This window comes from Dendronephthya gigantea, unplaced genomic scaffold (assembly GCF_004324835.1).
Source record: "Dendronephthya gigantea isolate DGI-Jeju-01 unplaced genomic scaffold, DenGig_1.0 000002F, whole genome shotgun sequence".
NCBI lineage: Eukaryota > Metazoa > Cnidaria > Anthozoa > Malacalcyonacea > Nephtheidae > Dendronephthya > Dendronephthya gigantea.
Window position 1 is genome coordinate 2,214,454 of NW_021163012.1, and position 22,195 is coordinate 2,236,648.

Here is a 22,195-nt window from a genome sequence, read left to right on the forward strand (position 1 = left end):
TGATAAACTGAGTGCACCGATATTGTCGATTTTTATGTCAGAAAACAATCATTATTTACCCTTTGAGTTTCCACGTGGAACGGTTGCATATGAGCTACAAGCATTGAGGAACAAAATACTAGACTTTTATGATCAGAATCGTATTGATAATAGCTCAATATTGGCGTATAAGAGAGGACATTATGAGCGAAATGTGTCATAACCAGAAATTCAGGATAATAATTACCATAAAAGTTCATAACGCCAGGATTTCGCAAGAAACGCCTTTTGGTTTTAAATCTATTTTTTCCACTATTTTTTCTAACAGCCTGTCTCGCTTTCGTAGGTACGAAATTTTTATGTTGTTGCAATTGTTGAATTATTCTAAATGGTTCATATCTGTTGGATGTATGATAAATAGCGAGCGCAAAAGGGTCGTGTGGATTCTTATGAAAGCAAACGCGGTCAGATCGTTAGATTTAAAGCGAATCGACATCAAATATTTCAATATCGCGTTGTTGGTGTGGCATTAGCCGCATTACCCTTATTTAACCTATTTAACCTAAATGGTTCTGTGTAAAAATCTGAACTGTATGATTTGTCTGTTAAGTCAGGGAATCTTAAAAACATGTGTCAGGTGTTCTCATGCAGGTAATACCTTTGAATACTGCATATACTGCAGCAGTATTTAACCAACGGTCTCTAACACTGAAATGACTCCTCTTGTGTGGATGAACTGACAGTGATAGTTAAAACTGTTGTAAAATCACAAACACACGCAGATTTCTATACAATAAAACCTTTACTTCTGATTTCTATTTCTCTAATTTCAATGGTCTTTCAGACACGTTCAATTCTCATCAATTAAAACAACTGTTGTCAGCTAAAAAATCTGTTCGTAATTTTATCTATACGGTCCTTGAGATGATCATCTGTGGCTTTTGTAAAATTTCATGAAAACGCATTACCAGAATACACGGCATTCCTAAATGATCAACAAATCCTAAATACACGAATTGAATCCCTGCGATTAAGTTAGGATTAAGGTAAGTCTTAGATTACATTTAAAGTCGATTAGCGTTAACCCAAATCCCAAATCTCACCGTAATCCTAACCTAATGTTGTAAACTTGTAAAGCATTTACATAGTAGCGCATTTAGGACTTACTGATCATTAGATTAGGACCGGCTTGAAGTTTACGTATCCTGGAGATGTGTTCACTATAACTATTCTCTATCATAACTGCTTTCCACATAAGCAGTTAAAGAACCGAACATATTTTATAAATAAAAAATAATCTCCCTATTGTTTTTTTCTAGTACTCGTCCTAAGGTATGACTGGTCCGCAGCACGAGAATTCCATCCCTGAACCCCGCCTAATAAATTAATATCATAAATAACATTAAATGTTACATCTTTCCGGCTCTGCTTAATCGATTCGATGACGCTTTTCTCGATCTCCTCGAAGTACCGCACGGACGTGTACCCATCCCGTACCGACCGGCACAAAGTCACCATCCCGGGGTTCGGGTACTTCTTTGCCCCCAGCATGCGCTGCAAGCGTTTGAGACGTAATATCAGCTCGTTTTCCCCAGGCGAGTGCTGCGTGACGATCGTGGTATTGGGCTCGTTCGCGCCGTGGCACAGCTGGAAACCGTTCGCCTGGTAACTTCGCGGCGACGTCTGCATGCAGAAGCCTAAATCTGCGCATGCTCGTATCTGCGACACGTCCAACTCGATAAAGTACTCGATCAGCATTTCCAAACGTTTCTGGCGCACATCTCGCGTGAGGTCACAAAATATTCCCTTGTTCAAGTGCCTCATGATGACGCGGTTTATTTCCTTCGAGAATTCCCTGCTTTTTGGACTCTGGGGGGTGACGCAAGAGATGCCCTCCACTTCGCTGCTTTTACAATGCTTAATCGTCAATCCGAGCAGGATTTGCATGAAGCGATTTGCGATACCCTCGTGTACCGTGAGCTGTGGACAAAACAACTCGTTCATGAGTTCGTCAATTTCGTCCACAACCGTCCAAGGTATTCCCGCGTCGATCAAACGATGTCCTCTCAGGACACAGCCGAAAAAATCCTCGTCGATGTCAAGGAGTAAGGATTCGCCTTCTTGAACAAGCTCACCGAGATTCAGCTTATGCAAAGCTTCATAGTCGACGATCTGTCGAAAAATGATATGCGCATTGATATCACAGAGCTTCGGATCAACTTCGGTGCCGTCGTAATCCGGCTCCTCCGCGAACTTGGAACGATTTACGTACTGGCACATCTGCTTGGTTTTGCCGTCTTTGTCGTACTGACATTCGCAGAAATTTTTTTGCTCCCCGTCGGAAAAAACGCCGCCGCCAAATTTTTGCGACAAGTCGTCGGCCTCATGGGTATCCTCGTCCCACGAGGGCCAAACCCAAATCACCTTCTTAAACAACCCCGACATAGCCGCAGCCTGGAAAACGGACAACAGGAAAGTTTTCACGAGTAAAAAATAGCTCGTAGCGCGAAGCGAGTGATTCGCCACAAAAAGTGAATCAGTGGTTAATCTGAAATAGACAAATCTTGTTCTTTTTTGAGTAAAAAAGGATTTCTAACCGCTCGAGAGATAAAAAAACTGTAGTTAACTGTGTCCTGTTGGAAACAAGTGAATAAAACAACAGGAAGGTTTTTACGAGTAAAAAATAGCTCGTAGCGCGAAGCTTGTTTTGTACAGAGTGATTCGCTACAAAAAGTGAATCAGTGATTAATCTGAAATATACAAATCTTGTTCTTTTTTTTTAGTTAAAATGATTTCTAACCGCTCAAGAGATAAAAAAAAACTGTATTTAACTGTGTCCTGTTGGAAACAAGTGAATAAGACAACAGGAAAGTTTTCACGAGTAAAACATAGCTCGTATTGTGAAGCTTGTTTTGTACAGAATGATTCGCCACAAAAAGTGAATCAGTGGTTAATCTGAAATATACAAATCTTGTTCTTTTTTGAGTATAAATGATTTCACACCGCGCAAGATATAACAAAACTGTGGTTAACTGTGTCCTGTTGGAAACAAGTGAATGAAACAAGAGGAAAGTTTTTACGAGTAAAACATAGCTCGTAGTGTGAAGCTTGTTTTATACAGAATGATTCGCCACAAAAAGTGAATCAGTGATTCATCTGAATTAGACAAATCTTGTTCTTTTTTGAGTAAAAATGATTTCAAACCGCGCAAGATAACAAAACTGTAGTTAACTGTGTCCTGTTGGAACAAGTGAATGAAATAAAAAATCATCAAATATTAATCAAACAGTCTTTTTCGACTCAACCTGTATTACTTGATAAAGCAGTACTGCATTGGCTTCAGTTAATTTGCTGCCCCTAGCTGTGCCCCATATATATTGCAAGTCAACAGACTATAAAACATCTATCAGAAGTGAATTGCATTCAACAAAATTGGATCGTGTGAACAACAGATCTAAATATTGTGAAATACTGCTGAAATTTTAAGAAATGTGGTGTTCATATAAATCATCGTTGAAAAATCCCTCGCGTAACAAACAGAAAGGCTGTCACTGCTTTTTTTTATTAAAGATTGAATAAAACGTGGTGTCCTTTGACAAATTATGTACACAGCACGTTGCAAAACAGTCGCGTCACAACACTGAGAGGCTGTCACTCCTTTTTTAATTAAGATTGAATAAATAACTTGTGTGTTGAACATAAATTTCCCACCTGTATAAACACGTCGTTGCTTTGCATCATGGCTGTCACCTCACGTGAATTTTTTGGCCACCTGAATACTGGGTAACCGTCGACCATTTCAGGAGGAGCCATGTCGCTGTGGGCGTCTATGTGAAGCTGAAATGTAAGTCAAATGTAAGTAAGGAAAATGTAAGTCAGCAATGACAACGAAAGTGAAACTCTGTTCAGGGTTAAAGGGACTTCATTTCAATTGAAAATGATAAACAACTCAATTTCAAGCTAGGAACAGTTAAGAAAACGTGTCAACTATCCGTAGTGCCTGGCAGGAATCGGAACCTGCATCGAGTGAAGTATCACTTAATCCGCGTGCAGACCCGTGAATTCGTCTTTTGACAGATGAAAAAGAGCGAACAGTTATGAATTCTCAGTCGTATAAGCGCCCTAATTCAAACGTCCGTAACGTATCCACACGTTCACATTCATCAAAAGAGTTGCAGCAAAAATAGCAATGATCTGGCCTGACTGAACAGTGTCTACGGGGGCAGCCGCGCGTCTGCGCGAGCACCTTTTATCTCTGAAGGCGTGGGTTCGATCTTTGTTATGCCTATGAAAACCACACTACGAATTGACCCCAAATAGATCTTTGCTTAGAATGGTTCTGAGAAGATTTCAAGTACATGCTTGGCGTATCAGTGCTGATAATCCGTCCGCCACCGCATGAGACAATGGTAATCACAGCTACATTCAAGTGCTTGCATGCATGATTTCTCTGGAACATTCTCGGAATAAATAAAATGCGTCGTCATTTGCGAGAAAAGCCAGATAGAAAAGCGGAGAATTTGACTTTGCAACAACATAATCACGCAACACATGTATAACATTCATGCGTAATTTGCAGAGTGCGCGCTGTGGGTTTTGCCAAATACAGTCTGAGTCAAAACAGATGCCTTTTCAATTCAAATGCATGATTTGCCGCGAACTTTTAACTTGACCTGATTAAAACAATCTCCCTTTAATTACGGTTGAATTTAGTCTACAATTTTAGTATCTCTCGCACGATTAAGATTTAGGAAACAAGATATATGTTTACTATTGATTAATCATTTGCTTTCGACAACTTCTGTAAAATAACAACAGCTGCACGGCAAATTTGCATATGAAAAGGCAACAGTTCTTCCCTCTCTCGAGCCCTCCCGTAAAGATCGATAAATTTAAATATGGCAAAACTGATGTGTTTGTAGCCATTTAGAAGGGAAAAAATATGGTTCCACAGCCTTACATACCAACACATTCCCAGCTTTCGGTATTTTTCCCTGGTTTGCTGCGTTGAACCAATACTCCAGAACTAAAATATATAAGAATAAATAAGAATATATACTTGATGTTCGCGTGGTGATTGAATATGTCTTTTTGCAATTCAAGGCCTGGTTTCCATTTGGTCGTGAAACCTCAATGTCGTAAACAAGTCATTTCCATCGATGTGAAATAATCCGTATGGAAATTTGTCTTTACTTTCTGTCTTTAATTTGGCATTGTTGACCGCATTGCACCACCCAGCATTCCCAGCAATATTCTAATGCATCAACCACTTTGACATGTTCACGGCAAAATGATTACGTCTCACGACCTCACGACTAAATGAAAAGCAGCCCTTATCGTTCAACCTGGGGCCGGTATCAAAATTAAATGACGCTCTTATACATCTCTCTTGAATGTAATTGTAAACCGCATCGTTGTATTAAGGTTAAAAACATTTAGTTTGCTTGTTGAATAAAACGATACAATTGCTTTCTATTTTGAAGTTTGAACTTAACCACCGTTCAATGGGTTTGACACATATAAGGCTGGATCTTAAATTGTTGACTTCTGTCTTCTGTGTATAAATTCGTGTGTGTCATATGCAAATCAAGTCCCTCCACTTTGCCTGTACGGCACTACTTATAAAAGGCTATATCAACAATTTAAAACGTTGATCAGGTAAGGACTATAGGCTGACGTGTTTACGACGTTGTGAACTAGAGGGAGCACGGGAGCTTTCGAACGGCGAGAAAGCATCGTTACGTCAAAAAGCTTTAAACCTAGTTCGAATGGAAATATTTTTGATGGTTTTTTGAATCGCAAATGAGAAACAGAATGAAAATTTTTATCCGATTTCTTATCATCATCAATCGGTGTAGTATTTAACTCAGGTAATAACGGAAATGGGTGAAGCTCTCCCACTTCATCGATGAGCGACAAACATGGTCTGGTTGCTGGTTGTTACAACAGAATAGATTAGATATGGGTTATTCGTGGCTAAATGCCAACGACCAGGACTTGCGTTTGCCAAGCAGTGACCGCAGCTCGATTCAAGAAACGCACTTACATATTAACACTTGAGGTCAATGGCAATGCAGTTTCCCGTTTACAATTTTTCCTGCAATTTCACCCGAAAACAAATGACGCGCACAGCGCAGCTTGATCTTTTCTAGAGCGTTACGTTTCTTCAAACGCTTTCTTCAAACTGTTTAATAGCAATTGTAAATAGACCTTTTAGAGTTATATCTCGTGCAACATTATTGAATTGATAAGAGATGATCTTTGTTGGAGAACTGATACTCATAGAGCTATCCAATATAAATAAAGCTAGTTTAGTTTAGGTTTCCTTCTGTAGTAACACTGGATGAATAAGAGATGATGCTTACTGGACCTCTAGGAAGAACAGTTTAGAATTGATAGAGTTACCCAGTATAAATAAAGTTTGTTTACTTTAGTTTCCTTGTGTGCTGACAAGGGATCAATAAGAGATGATCCTTACTGGACCCCTAGGAAGAACAGTTTAGAACCGATAGAGCTATCCAGTATAAATAAAGTTAGTTTAGTTTAGGTTTCCTCCTGTAGTAACACTAGATCAATAAGAGATGATCCTCACTGGATCTCTAGGAAGAACAGTTTAGAACTGATAGAGCTATCCAGTATAAATATAATTCATTTAGTTTAGTTTCCTGACTTTCCTCCTGTTCTGACACGGGATCAATAAGGGATGACCCTCTGTGGACAATAGGGCTATCGTTTTACGACTAAGGAACCCATAATTTGTGCTGACAATGAATTTCAATGAAAATACTTTGATGGCTTGAAGCATGACCTCATCACAGGAATCGTTCATGCAAGGTTGAATGCGTCGAATTCGAAAACAAGCGAAAGTCCAGAGTATATTTCTGGAGAACAAATATTTGCCAATTCAGTGATGAACACAACCTTTGCGATTGTCGCGTCATCACGCGACGTTGTGCCAGACGCTAAACACCTGAATGCACAGGGTTTCGCATCAATAAACTCAAATGCCGCCCTAGCGGTTGACAATTCATTCATTATTCATGCAAATGAACTAAAAATAATACAAATGCGGCAGTTAAGCGTCGAAATAAGATAAAAAACATTCGACATTTTGGACATTTTGACGATTTTAATGACAGGAAGTCGGGAACGAATTACAACGATAATAACGATAGCGCATGCATTAACAGCGACCATAGAGCTATAAAATGAGTATAAATTAACATTCGATCATTTTATATGCAAGCCTGTGTATAGTTGAGCGCCGAGCTGAAACACAATGATCGCGAGATATTGATTTGCTTTTCAATTCGATCCCAACATCTCGCAATAATAACGCGGTGACTGAAGGCCTAGTAATAGCATTCAAATAGTAGAAATTGTTTCATCGGCTGTCAAAAATAAACGAGAGATTTTCGCGCTGTTCGCCTGGTCGACCGGAATCGATTGAATCATTCGAGTCTTTGAAGCAGTAACCAGCTACCTGCCTCAGACCTACCGTTTCTTGCCACATGCAATCGCCAGAAGGGCTGCTCTCCCTTGCGGCTTGACAAAAGCTGTCGGGGTGGCATGCAGACGGTAGACGAAATTTAAATGGATAACACATGAACTTGCAAAAAATAAAATGATAGGCTCCGTAGATAAAACTAACCTTCATGATGCTCCTCGACTACAATCAAATCCACGCCAGAGCGCTTCGAGGAAATTTTCGTTTCCTTCGGAGCGTCCTCAAAATCTCCAGTATTTACATTGGGTTTGAGCTTGTACGAAGAATTGACAACGAAATAAAGGAATACAATCGAGACGAATGTAGATATAGCGAGGACGCGGAATGTGACACGTCTGCCCCCGAACATTTCGACGATATAAATCAGGGACTATCCGGTTAAACTGCAATTTGTAGCAGCAAGTCAAACTTCGGGGATGTACGAGAGCAGAAGTCGGCCTCACCGCGGCATGGTTGGAGTCGGAATATTTAAAGTTTACATTGAGTGGCAACTGCTTAAACACCCACTGACCATAAACACTACGTGTTACATTTAGCGTGAATTTCAGTAAATAAAATATACAATTTTAAATTGGAATGATCTTGTGTTCAATTATCGTGCTACAGGAAGTACTTAAGATCCACGTCTTGGCAACCAGGCGGATGTGAAGACGCCGGAATACAGGAAGTGTGGATGCATATACGACTTCCAGTACCACAGTTCAAACCGCATGCATCCAAGGACAACGCGTTATGAAAGACATCGAGTTAGATTTCTGCTTTGAACTTTTGAAAAAAGTCCATTTATATTACAAAGTGTGGGATGGATGGGGCCATGCATGCATGGGGGAGATTTTATTGATAGCAATAAAGATGACGGAAATCTTTGTTTATATTGTTCATTATCCATTAAATATATTGGCTTTGTGGAAGCGGTATATATGTTTGATGTTTAATGCACTCGAAATATAGGATAAGTTCGGGTGCTATGGCCGAAATCTGTTTTTCTCAAGTGCGTAGCTGTTGTGAGCAGAAGGTGTTGATATTATCGCGCGAGTAGGAAGGTAGACAACTGAGAATGATTTACATACAACACACACAGACAAGCAGAGATAAGCATGCAGTTACTCTAGCACTATTTCACATCATCGAAAATTACAGGACAGCGTTTCATCCATGCCTGCCACACTAGAAAGCAATCTAGTGAGAAGGTTATCGCGGTTTAAATCCATCTTTATACCAGAAAAATCCAGGTGAAATAAACATCGAAAACAAAAAGCCTTCATCACAAGCATTCTTTAAGAAACAAGTATACGATATTTTGTCTAAACGGATAATTCCCCGTCATTTGCGACCGGAAATTTGCGGGGTTTTCCAAACAAGCAAACAAGGGCTATACGTCAACCTTCTTATCTCTTGAGTTTGCCATGCAGGCAGTTAGATCTTTCGGAAGACATTACGAGTAACCATAATGCAGCCATCGGTTACTCCACTACTTCCAGAAGATGCTTCCTCGTATAAAAAAGTTAAAATATTCGTATGAAAGATCATTAAACAGTGGCGTCAGACTCATTGTCTTTCATACGACGCATTTTAATGCGAATTTTTTAAACCCTGATAGCAAACAACGTATAATTAAATGTGTTTGAAAGATAAGATAAGGTAGGGAAGGTTTAAACGTTTAGCACGACGCATGAAAGCACAGAGTGCTTTCCTATAACCCAGAGGTCAGATCGATCGTATTCTCAGATAAGACACGAAACATTACGTATACGACCAGTTGCATGCATTGAATGCAAACTTTACGTCAAACCATCTCTCGATGCATATAGGGAAAATTCGACAGGTCCCAGTTTGCAAGACCAAAGCTCAGTTTTTAATTCCCACGTTTAATATGTGATGGTAGTCAGGATTTTGTGTAATTCCCACGTATTAAAAAACTTTTTGAAGAATTTCGAGGCAACTAGAACGATTATTAATCCCGAGATCGTCTTGACATTAGTTACAAATGATCTTAAAAACTTCGGATTAACTTGCATGCAACATTTCCAAATGCGATAAGAGATACTTTGACAATGGTCCAAAGCAGACCAAAGCCCACAATGGTAATGCTCACATTGGCTGAATTTGGCACAGAAATTGTTGATCAATGAGATCGAGAGTGGGGGCACGCGACACCTCCCCCCCCCAAAGTGCCCTTTTTGTTTTCTACGTAAGCCCACTTATGCGCGCCCAAATCTTTTGGTAGAGCAAAAAATATAAGCCACACTCGTGGTGTACTTGGAGCTTTGGCAATCAAACCGTCCCTAATCCCTATACATGTCTTTACCTGTCCTTTTCATTAACCAAAAGTGCCCCTGGAATGGCTGGAAAGCAGGTGCCCCCCTCAATCTCTGGATGCTTCCTATACACCCTGATTTGAAATCAGACTCTCACAAGGAGAAAAAACAATTTCTCTTCAAGGACTCAGAGAGTTTGAGAGAGCTTAACAGGGATTTGCGTATAATTTTAGTATATTGCCCAGGTAAGGCCAACATATCTTCTTGTGACGAAGAGGACCCCCCAAAGCTTTAAAAGCACTCAGCTCTATTTATGTTTCAAATGCCATGCCAAGGCTTATTATGGGCTGTGCTAATTTGAAACGCATTTCCGAATCGGATCAACGTTATCGTTGGAGTGAAACTCAATCTGCGCTCTATTTTTCATTGAAAGTTTGAATTAATATTTCGGTACTTTTTCCGACTGATCTGTCTCTTAGAAATTCCGCGGTTGACTTGTCGTTGAGCCAACAACATTTTGTGGCCGAAATCTAATCACACCGAACCCCATAATTTAATTCATTATTATCACGAAAATGTCTTTGTGTATGTAACATTTTTTGTCCGAATGACACGGAGTGTTTATAGAATCGCAGGTTGCTAGGCATAAAAAATGCGACTGGCCAAATATTTGCGTTCCATTTTAAGAGAAAATGAACTTTTTAACGTGTTATTTGTTTTCGGTAATTGCAATGTTTTTGTTCCGGAAAATGTCAATTTACGGTTCGCTCAATGTTTAAACAGTTGCATGCAGCAATCAAAGAAATATATTTCTCAGTCAATCATTGGGTTAATCGTACTGCTTTACTTTGGAAGTATTTCATAAACATTTACTTATTGATAAGATGGCCTATAAATTGAAAAATACAACGAGATTTTGATAAAAGGTTTTGAGAGCTAGTTTGTATATAGTGCAACTAAACGTTTTCAGGGGAATTCACCCCCCCCCCCAGGCCCCTCTCCCTGAAGCCGTCAAAAATCCTGTTATACTTTTCACGTATAGTCCATCTTACCAACAGGAATCAGTATCTTTGTACTTTACCTTCTACATAGAAACTATTTAATACTTGAATGTAATTAAGAGATTGTAGCGTTTTTCAATGATGACGTGATTTGGCCGAGGCTCGTTGCCATGGGACTGCCCTTATATTCAGCGACCCCATCTGCTGACGTCAGCAGGTCAACCTAAAAGGGCAAGATGACGAATACGTACATTGATTGACGCGTGAAATAAATTTGAAGTAATTATGCAGGGATTTAGGCTACTTTACCAAAACTGGTATGTGCAGAATTGCTAGGAATGCACGCATCGTAATCTCGCCTAAAAAAGCTTACTCCAAGATATTGAGATGATTTATGCTGGCCAAACTTCACTTGCTAGCCTCCGATAAGAAAATTTTAATCTCAATATGCCAGCAACTAGATCTCAAGAGAAAAGCTTTCCTTATATATGGCTGCCTTTGAAACAATATACTGATTATTAAACTCAGAAGCGCCAAATTCTCTCGGGGAATTTGTTTTCAAAATGTCATAGTAATTGTGCCAAAATCATTTTCTTTTACTGAAATTTCCTTGCAAGGAAATGCATCAACTTGGACGTTTTGTGCATATTTACAACCACTCATCAGTTTACAAGCATATAGGCGAGCATACAGGTACACGGCTCTATTGTAAGCCACATAATTTAGCACTACCTCGTGTTTATAATAGATATGTCAATCAATAGAACTGTGTGTCAAAATAATAAAACAGAAGTCCGTATGTTACAGGAAGCACGTTTCTCCAGCAACCTGTGTTCTGCTGACGGATTTCGGGCGAAAAGGGATGTTGTGCAAAGAGATATTACGCGTATTCGTGCGTTAGGAAAAAGCGTGGCATGAATCTCACGCTGATATTTCTCCTAAAAAACATGCCCCGAAGGCAGTTACGAAATGAGGGAATTATCATTTTTCCAACTTTGATATTTGCATGATGAGTTGATCAGCAATTCTTGAAACATGTTTAACGAAACACGCATATTGGTATAAGTTGCAACACAGCACACGGTCGAAAACCTCGAAATATTGACTAGATAAGCGGTATAAGGTAGCAAATTAAACCGCGTTTCCCAATTCAATATCTTTCTACCTCAAAACACCAGACCCCTACTTCGGGTGAGTAGGTTAAACCCAGTATTACGATCACTATCACTGAAACCACAACCAAGGGTTTGTTTGGTCATCACGAGGGACACGATAGAGCTAAAACCAACGATAGAGCTAAAGCCCTTTATACAAGGGGTTTAGGGCAGGGCTCTCTCTCCAACAGCGACTGCAATCTCTTAAAATAAGCAGATAGCAGATCGATTTATTCTCATTTTGGAAAGATATCCAAAAGGAATGCCAGAGAAAGGAGCTTCGAAATTGAGCCATAAGCATGCAAACTCCTTCTGTTTCAGAGAATCGATACTAGGAGCCGTTTAAAAAGCATGCAGTTAGTTTTACTTTCTCACCTGGATGGATTCAAAGACTTTCTTCTTAGGATTTAGTTCCTCGTCGGGCTCTGAAACGAGTAAAAATACTCTCCTTATTCACAAGAGGCTCAAAAACTCTTTAACTACAAATATCTACAATGTAATGGTTCGCTAAAGCATCAGTAACGTGGACAATCGCCACGAACCTCCATGTCTCTCGTGCTCATACCCCTCCACGGTTACTCGGTCGCCAGGCTTACTTCCATTTGGCGGATCTAACGGTACAACCTCACGCTTACCATCTGATCTGAAAGTAAAATATATTGTGTGATAAGTTCTAACTAGAATGCAAACAAGACGTAAACAAGCATAAGCCGTATTTAGGGCGATGTTAAGCAGGAAATGCAGGCTAAATTTGATCGGTTTTAAAGCGATTAAGTTGACGAAGTCGATTACAGTTGATTCATAACATTGGCCACAACTTTGAACTACAAAATTAGGCGCATTGACTACGATTTTACACATTACATTCATAAATGACTAAAATGAGTGTATTTTAGGTTTAAGCGTATGGTAATTAATGAGGTCAAAGTAAAGGGGAATGAATGTGCATAAGTAGTTAGTTCTGTTGGGAGTTTTCTGTGCTAACATGTGTTTAAACAACCTCGTACCCAGGGTCTTTTCTCTGTGCTCACTATTGGGGGGGGGGGCAGCACAGAGATCCTGGGTACGAGGTTGGTATTCAAATCCACCCGGCCAAAATCGTTGCGTGTGCGTCCGTTCTTAGCAGCACACTTACCCAGTCAAACTTGCACACAGCAACATTGCCTGAGATTTGATACCTGGCGGGATGAAATAATATTGAGAATTAAGCAAGTGTATATCAATAGAAAACGAGGCCAGAATGAACTTCTGGGGCCTCCTCTGATAGGAACTGATATATCTTAAAGAGAAAAGTTCCAACTGATGTGCATCAGGTTCTAAATCAGTCTCAAAAGTCTTCCGCTGATAGCGACGCTTGTAAGGTAGGCTACTAATCCAGTGTATTATCAGATCAGTGATTTATCACTAGCTACTGATCCCATCTATTTTCAGATCAGTTTATTCCTCACTCGCCACTGTAACTCGCTCACTGATCCAGTTTACTTTCAGATCAGTTGATTCGTCACTCGCTCACTGATCCAGTTTACTTTCAGATCAGTTGATTCGCTCACTGATCCAGTTTACTTTCCGATTAGTTGTTTCGACACTTGCCTTTCATGTTGACTGGTTTGGTGTTACATAACACAAGAACCAGACGATCTTGAAGTTTTTCCAATGGGAACAAGCCAGAGAGACCGCTGATCACGGTACGCGTCTCTAAATGGGAGGGAAAACAAACCTAATGCATAAACCTCATTGGCCGTTTCCCCAACTACAGAATTATGTGGAAAATATAGGGTCACTCTAATTTTATTAGCGCGATTGAAAACTACTTGGGTGTATAGCGCTATCCAGCTTTAGGTGTGGTTCACACTAGCTCCTAAGAATCGGGGATCCATTGTATTTTTTTCCGACAGACAAAGCATTTTGCGCACCAGCGACCTCAGACAAAGGGAATCTCAGATTCTTACGACAAGTGGGAACCAGTCACTGATGTGATCCTGGCTTTACTTTTCAGTACAACCCTCCCGCAGATTAACGAGAAAACAGATGCGTCAATCCGAGAGGCAACCCAGAGGCTGATCTCTCAAACAGACAACAACGATATACCTGCTTCACCCACATCAACTTTCTCCACGAACAACTTGTCTGCTTCGGGATGCTTCATAAAGAAAACAAAAATGAATACGCAACATGTACAACGGACATCCCTCCAAGGTTCAGCAACATCGATTTACCTTTTCCGCGGATATGATCTTCCCCACTCTTATATCAAGTCTGGAAGGATCCATGGCACGCTCTGAACCAGCCTTTCCCTCTACAGGAAGTAAGACACATGAATCGTTGACATGAATCTTGAATTGAAAAAACCAGTGTAACCGATACAAGAACTTTTCAAGAAGTTGAAAAGTACTTGTATCTTGAAAGGTACTTGTATCGAACAAGAAGGAATTTCGTTTTGAACAAATCCGCATATTTGTTTACATTTTTCAGGCAGAGCCAATCAGAATTCCTAAATTTTTAATACTTCATGTAAAATGACAAATAATGTAACTTTTTACCGGAAGTAGTAAAGATTTATGCATTCTGATTGGCTTACTGAAAATGTAAACAAATATGCTGATTGGTCCTAAACGAAATTCCCCCATTGCTCTTATATCGGAGCTGCACGAGCTGTGAAATCACTTACTTTTTGATTCCTCGGGATAAGCTTGCTTTTTGAGCTTCTGAAGCTCAGGAGTTTGAAACTTCTCGATGATCGGTGCAAGCAACTTCATTAAAACACAAACAAGAGTTCAACTTAAAAAGTCATTAAAGGCAAAAACATGTTGATATATATTTCATTTCGTTCCATTATAGAGTATACCTTGTTTATCGCAGCTGCAACGCCATTCTTCAAGTCTTGAGGATGTAATTCCTTGAATGAAGTTGAATTTTCTTAGTCACACGCTTTTATTAAATCTCGTTTATATACTTTCAATCATTTTCTTCTTTTAGAAGATGTGAACGAGTAGATAAGTTAAGGATATATAGATAAGGGGAACTTCTTCATCGAAGTGTTTATAACTAATTGCTCGTTTGCATCCATCAAAGGGAGAAAATCACCCAGAAAATGACAGCAATAATCAAATCGTACCCTCTTTGCGAACGTATCCTCAACATCTTGATAAGTTTTGAAGACGATATTTCCACCGTTGGCCTCGCTACGCTCGATAACAAACTCTAAAAAACCAAAAGTTTATAAGGTAGTTTATCTTATGTGATGCAAGTCATCGCGATTGATGCCTCGATCGTGCCGAGGGGAACCCGGAGTGGGGGGGGGGGCGGCGTTCAGCCGCAAGAAAGGGAGAGGGGCACCCCAAGAAAAGTCAGTTTGCTCACCCTTTCCACCTTGCAATTCCAAAATCGGGAAAATGACAAATTTCGCAAAAGAAAGAACTCCGTTCTCCGCAACATTTCCTTCCTCACAAAACGCCTGGAAACAACAGATTTATCTAATCTCTTTTGTCGAAAAGAAATTCTGAACATACTTATAATTGGTTTTTCTCGTGATTTTTTCAATAACAGGGTGGTACCAGGTAGTGGGCGTTGAAAATCTATCATGGGACAGGCTGATTAGCTGAATCCGGCTGGATATCCACAATACAGAAGGAGAAAATGCCAGCATTACCTTAGCCACCTTCTTCTTCACCACACCAGGAGTATCTAAGATATCAATTTTCGAGTCCTGTAAAGGATTTGAGCTCAATCAAGCAAAGCTGATTTACGAACACTGCAGTGAAAATTGTCTTCTCTGCACAGAAGAATTGAAAAGGCAAATGAGAATTTAGGTGACAGGTTTACCAACCTCTTCAGATGAACTCATTTTGGTACCAGTCAGACCAGGTACTAAGAAAAAAAAAACCTTTTAGTTGGAACCTAGAAAGTTTACCTGTAGATGGGTAATCTAGAGTTTTTTAGAAGTTCTCTCTTACCCATTGGATTCATCAAATGTATCCTCTTTTTATACCCAAGCGTTGGAAGGTACTAAACGACAAGTGATTATTTGTAGCTTAGCAATAAATCATCACAAAAATTAAAAGTTTCTAAATGAGATATTTCTGCCTCCTTCCAATGTAAACTTGATATGTATGTATTCATAATATATGACTAAAAAAGGTAGGTGCATACAAAATGTTTTCACTCTTACTTTCTCTGCATAGGTGAAGATTTTCCTCTGATCTAAGCCACCAAACTGTGCATCAACACCCAAATATTCCTCATCAATTGCCTGCGATACAAAAGCACCATTATCAACTTCCATGGATGCATGCAGAACAATGCTTGCTTAGCACTTGCTTATCAATTTACTTGTCAGCAGAATATACCTGTAAACCAGGGTACAGTAAGCCACTCAAAAGAGGATGTTGAACTTGTTTCACAACTTCAGATCCAGCCTTTCGTGCATCGTGCTGAGAAAGGGAAATATGTATAAGCAATTTAGTACTTCAAAAATGGACTACTTCAAAATATACAGTTTTTTAAGATGTCACATGAATCGAGAACAAACCTCGGTCACAATAGTCGACAGCTTGTAGACATCCAGTATATAATCTCTATTGCAAATGGAAAAATCTGAGATTATCAAATGGACAACTAATTAATGAATGTGCTTACTTATATACTTTTCACTTGAAGGCATTTGATTTCTGTAATTTACAAGTATTGCTGGAACAATTGTATGTTGGATTTTTTTCATTAAATTTGTCATCTACAACTATATACCTGCTAAGTTGAAAGTCAGTCCCTTTTACAAATATCAACTTCTCCAAAGGAACATTGATGGATGTTAACATGCCCTGCAAAATTTTGGTAAAACCATTATACTATCATGATGGACAAACAGCAAGCATGCTTTAGGCTCAAACGGACCTTTATAATTTCTTCGTAATAACGAACACGGTATTGAAGCAGTTCCCATGGTGCCTTGAGGTTGTCCAAATATGCGTGAAGGTCAGCAAGCAGTACCTTCACCTGCAGAAAATAAATACACATTGTTCCAGCCTTAAATTAGTACAGTAAGAGTACAGTAACACATAGTCAAAATAGACTGCATTATGTTTATATCAACCCAGTAACTGCACACTACATAATATGGTACTTTATATTAGATACATTGTGAGTGATGGTCGAACCTCACATCCAGCATGAAGGAAGTCTGCTATCTTTGTCATCGGTACAAAATATGCCACATGGGGCTTCCCTGTTGTCGCTGTTCCCCAGTACACTTTCAGTGGCCTTTCTGAAACAATTTCCTTGATTTTGTCACCTCCTAAAACTTCCTGCAAAGCATAGGGTAATCACTTATTAAGGCTGGAAGGTTTGTTTTAGATGTCATAGGGTATTTGGCCATTCACGTTTATCGAATAGTTAGTTGGGTCTTATAAGTCACCTATCTTGGTCTCATAAAAACTGAATATTTTATCTGTATACATGACTTCAAGGTATGGGATTGGCTAGTTCCAAATAAAGGTACGAGATCAAACCATGCACAGGCATAACAACTTGGGTGTGACAAGGCATGCCCTGATCTTACAAAATCAAATCATATTATTTACTATTCCTTGACAGAATTAAGGGCTTAGTTGGCATATATAGGAAATAAGCTAAACATGTAATACAGAAATGTATTCAACAAGGGAACAGTTCTATAATTTTTCTCGACTTCCTGTTTACTATTTCCAGTTAAACGCCTTCTCAGACAAAACATGTGCCATATGCATATATGCTGTCCTATATTTTACCTCATATAAACTCTAAAAACAAAGGCATTTTGTTTGAAACATGTTTGTTTGAAATTATTTTTTATTTCTATCTATTTTGTACATGTAGCTTAGAGAAATTTGATAAACTGAAGATTAAGCACTTTCTCTTTCATGTGTAGATAATAAAACCTGTTACAGCCTGTTACAGCAGCTCTATCCCAGCCAAGCAATTAACAAATTAATAATACAATTGTAAATGCATTTTTTAAATACATAGGGAAAAAGGTTTAAAAATAATGTTCACTATCGTTTTTGCCTATATGGGACGAGGGTAACGCGTACCCAGAAAAGGTGTGTAATACCAGGTACCAAGTTTTCAGTTGAAACATTTTTCATGGAATATGCTTGTACTATATAAATACTAAAATAAAATTATGATTTCAGGTAAGAGTAAACTGGATTATAAACACGGTTTCGCACTAGAAACTATTTAAAAAAGTAACTAAATTTCACGAGGCATCACAGTTGGTGGCACAACGCAAAAAACCCTGCAAAATTTTGCTTACTGGAAACGCTTTCTCGGAATACAAATTTAAGTAAATTGACTTACATTCTAAATTATCACCTTAAAATTTCAAAACAAAATTTATACATCACCAACATAACAAATGTTACAGATCTTACAAAATACCTTTAAATTCTTGGTGATAATAGAAACTTTTTCATCTGTACTATTGTTTTGAGCTGCATCAGCGCCAGAAGTAGCCATCTCTTTAGTTCTTTCAGTTTGAACTTCAAAAGTTGTTAAAATACGCCCAAATATAAACGGCTTTAAGCACGAACTTTTTGCTAGACGAAAAATCGTGACAGAAAATGGAAACTTATTCTCATAAAACAGCGCTCTGCAAACTACGTGTTGCACGTTGCTTTCACAGAAACTTCTGAGTAAGCAATTACCAGGGAACTCTAATATAAATCTCGTACGTCGCGCCCTTCGATATCCTTGTACCCAGGTCTTTAATTGCAACATTACGGCACGGCAACCTCGTGCTCTTTGCATGCATCATTGCAATTGCATCATCCAATTGCGTCATCCAACCTCGTACTCAGGTCCTTTTGGGCTGAGCCACGGTTGAAACTCCCGGGGACTAGGACCGAGCAATGTTTGCGACACACTCTGACTCGGGGTCAAATGTCACAAATTAAGGTTGAAAGATTAATATAAGTAGTTAATTGATATTAGTTATTAATTCGAACATCAACACAGACCTATCAAGTGGGTTAAGTAGGAGTGGGTGGTGGTTAAATACTAGTATGATATATAATCATTAAACATCAAAAATATCCATGCAGACTTGTAAAATATAAACTGTATGACAATGGTGATCTAAGTCAAATGTATTTCCTGTATTTTGAGCCATTTCTTAACTATCCTGACACTGGTCCCCACATCAGAATGTCCAGTTTTTTGCCAGTCTCTGGCAGTTGTTATATACCACATTTAAGAGTGCTCCCTGCTGCTCCCTCATTATTGTGAGGGCTGAAATGAGTAGTGGTTGAACACATAGGAATTGAGCCAGCTACCTTTGGTTTGCATGACCATTTCCCTCATTCCAACACCATAATAACCCCAGTTATGCAACACATTCAATTATAATAACTTAATTTTATGGAAAGAGACAAAGCAATGGTTAATTCATAAATTAATATACTTTATTTATTATCTGTTAAAATCATTAAAATGCAATAAATATATTTTGATACTTTATGTATTTACAAGTTAAAATTTGAATATAATTATCTATACAATGAATGCTGTTTCTATTCAATATACATTTCCAACAACTGAGACATATTCAATCAAAAGCGCCCATTGAGTAAAGGCTAAAGGATACTGATTTTTCGCTCCTGTCACTGACTTCGTATATAACATGAGGACAGACCCTTCGCAATGGTCGCTTTGGAACGCATAAAAATGACAGACAGCAACAACTGGGCACAATGTCTCGACATGCTTCTCTAAATTTACCAATACGGACATAATATACCATAGGGTTTAATACACTGTTTAGGTAGCAGAGCAAAATAAGCACAACTTGTGTGAAGCTTGTGGTTTCTAAGTTTCGACCTGTAACCAAATCTAGCCGAGTGACAAGATAGGGTAGGAAGCAGAAAAAATAACCAATGAAAAGAATCAGAATTGTCAAAAAGGCTCTGGTTTTGAAGCCATAATCAATGTTCATTTTACCTCGCTTGTGGACACGAGTCTCTACGCCTGACACAGGAGGGTGGTTAACAACTTTCGTTGAGTTTTTACGAACCGTGCAAAGAATCCGGTAATAAACATAACCCATAATGAGCATAGGGATAATAATGGTTAGAATATAGAACACTAAGGAATACGAGAAGGCGTCATCATCAAGGGAACACACAATGTGTCCCTTCTCGTAGTTATATCTCCCCCATCCAAATGTAGGTGGAAGGGATAGGATGAATGATATTACCCAGGTTATGCTGATAATGACCTTCGCCTTGTATGGTGTGAGCGTCTCTTCCCGGCGGACAATTATGAGATAACGATCCCAGCTAATTGCAAGCAGTATGTATGTTGATTCGGTCACCAAAAATGAAAAGCAAAATGCATTCACTTTGCATAAAACTGAGCCCAACAGCCATTCTTCTCCAATCACTGTAACTAAAGAGGCAGTCATACAGAGCAGAGCTATAAGAACATCTACAAAAGCCAGATTGGCCAGCAGGAGATTTATAGATGAACGCATCGCGGGCTTTTGATATACAATATAACACACGACTGCATTACCAAACACAGCTGTCGCTATCATGAACACAATAGCTATTATTGCGAAAACTCGAAACGTCGATGAAAAAGGTTTTTCTGACAAGGCCTCTTTGCATCTTTCCAATCCCACGGATGTGATATTCGAATCGTTAGATTGGTTTGTGCAATTTGTAAGCACGCATATTGTACAATTTTTCCACATCAAGGACATTAAAGAAGAGACCCGTCAAATCTAACAGCTGCTGTTCAATTTCATAATTTCAAGCAAAACAAAATATACAGTCCGGTGTCCTTTTAATCGTTTAATCGTTGTTCAAAGATCCGTTATCGAGTGCCAAGGCTTTTCGCATCGCTGCTTCAGACATAACTTCAACTAACAGTCAAAATAACCGTAAAAAAAGTATGACTTTTACTCCTTTCTTTGTTGGCAAAAGTAAGTGTATTGTTTGCACTTGTGACAATGTTGAATTTGTAACATACGATAATTATAAATATTGTAATTGTTTCTGTATATTCTGCCGGGGGGGATTATCAAGGTGGCTGTGGCTCTTATTTCCCCCCCCCCCCGTTGTACTGTAACAAAATGGTGACCGCAGTTGCGGTGTTTCTAGTCGTTCTTGGACTTCAGTATTTCCGTAAATTTTTAACAGATTATGTCACGTTGGTAAGAATCGTTCATTGATTGTGTTTTAGTAAAGTATAGTTGCTTTATAGCTTGCTTGCAGGCACTTTCTTCCTAGGAAAATGTTCCTGTAAGGAAGCTTGTTACTTAATTGATTAGAATTCCAAAATTGGCTGGGTGGGGTCCCTATGGGGCAAGGTGCAATTCAGAAGGGGATGGCCAGCTTTAAAACTGATGTTTATGGGAGACTGTTATTATAATTTGGAATGAGTCTTTCATATTTTCTGTCTTAATAAACCTTTATTTTCTCTTTCTTTGTAGTTTTTGAATCGACCAAGTCCTGATGAAAAGCAACTTGCAATCACCTTAAGGGAACTACAGAACGAACTGTCACACATTAATGCCCAGGTATCAGAAATTATAGCCCTTGGCTGCATAGACATTCCTTAAGACTGCTATTTGAAAAACAATTAAAGACTACCCAAATAATGCCGTCTTTTTTAGCATGAGTTTGCCAAATATGCAAAGTTGAAACGACTCATTAGCAAACATGAAGATAAATTTCGCAGTCAAGGTGAGCAGTTTCATCAAAATCGAGGTTTAAAAAAAGTGGTTATATTCATGCAATAATTCATCTTACTACAGGATTACAGCGACAAAAACATGGTCTTAAAATAAAAGGAGTTTTGTGGACTGTTGGCATCGCATTCACTGTAGTTTGCCATTCATGGATCATGTGGAATTACAGATCTGTTCCATTGGTGGAAATGCCAACTGACTGGCTTGCACCATTAAACCCTATTCTTAAGTTTCCAACAAATGTTGATGGTGAGTAAGTTAAGTTATTGCCGGAAGCCACCAGTATCCTACTCTTTCATTACATGGTCATGAAACATTTGATCATGATGGTATTTTCTTTGTTACAGGTGCTATTGGTCTACCAGCATGGCTTGTTATTAGCAATTCTGTTATTTTTCAACTGCAAAGGATGTGGTCACCCTAAAGCATCAAAATTAACCACAAACATAGCAAGAACGGAAAATTATGAAGACTATAAAACAAATTATTTAATTTTATTACAAAAGTTTATTCATTAAGTCGTGCTGTAGAAGTTTTTCCCAAGTCAGTCTGAAATCCTCTCAACTTAGTAC

The 22,195-nt window shown here is 38.9% G+C and overlaps 4 protein-coding genes across 4 annotated transcripts; 1 reads left to right on the top strand and 3 right to left on the bottom strand.

The window, feature by feature from the left end:
- Positions 1-768: 768 nt before the first annotated feature.
- On the bottom strand, positions 769-8,056 carry LOC114538117. The gene is made up of 4 exons (XM_028559236.1): positions 7,631-8,056; positions 4,944-5,005; positions 3,691-3,816; positions 769-2,433 (listed from the first exon to the last, which is right to left on the bottom strand). The coding sequence occupies exons 1-4, from the start codon at positions 7,833-7,835 to the stop codon at positions 1,282-1,284; spliced, it is 1,545 nt and encodes a 514-aa protein (XP_028415037.1). The 5' UTR covers positions 7,836-8,056; the 3' UTR covers positions 769-1,281.
- Positions 8,057-10,518: 2,462 nt separating this feature from the next.
- On the bottom strand, positions 10,519-18,637 carry LOC114537242 (tyrosine--tRNA ligase, cytoplasmic-like). Its single transcript, XM_028558382.1, has 21 exons — positions 18,314-18,637; positions 17,053-17,199; positions 16,790-16,891; positions 16,643-16,716; positions 16,428-16,473; positions 16,246-16,329; positions 16,068-16,148; positions 15,853-15,904; positions 15,726-15,766; positions 15,549-15,605; positions 15,260-15,353; positions 15,015-15,100; positions 14,745-14,795; positions 14,568-14,649; positions 14,116-14,195; positions 13,988-14,039; positions 13,490-13,594; positions 13,035-13,077; positions 12,442-12,542; positions 12,275-12,324; positions 10,519-10,968 (listed from the first exon to the last, which is right to left on the bottom strand). Exons 1-21 carry the CDS (start codon positions 18,389-18,391, stop codon positions 10,861-10,863), a joined length of 1,614 nt encoding a protein of 537 aa, XP_028414183.1. The 5' UTR covers positions 18,392-18,637; the 3' UTR covers positions 10,519-10,860.
- A 131-nt stretch (positions 18,638-18,768) lies between these two features.
- On the bottom strand, positions 18,769-20,935 carry LOC114536641 (high-affinity lysophosphatidic acid receptor-like). The gene has a single exon (XM_028557998.1). It carries the CDS (start codon positions 20,631-20,633, stop codon positions 19,479-19,481), a length of 1,155 nt encoding a protein of 384 aa, XP_028413799.1. The 5' UTR covers positions 20,634-20,935; the 3' UTR covers positions 18,769-19,478.
- Positions 20,936-20,953: 18 nt separating this feature from the next.
- On the top strand, positions 20,954-22,063 carry LOC114536683 (tail-anchored protein insertion receptor WRB-like). Its single transcript, XM_028558039.1, has 5 exons — positions 20,954-21,086; positions 21,366-21,452; positions 21,549-21,618; positions 21,690-21,872; positions 21,971-22,063. The coding sequence occupies exons 1-5, from the start codon at positions 21,006-21,008 to the stop codon at positions 22,045-22,047; spliced, it is 498 nt and encodes a 165-aa protein (XP_028413840.1). The 5' UTR covers positions 20,954-21,005; the 3' UTR covers positions 22,048-22,063.
- The last annotated feature ends 132 nt before the right edge of the window (positions 22,064-22,195 follow it).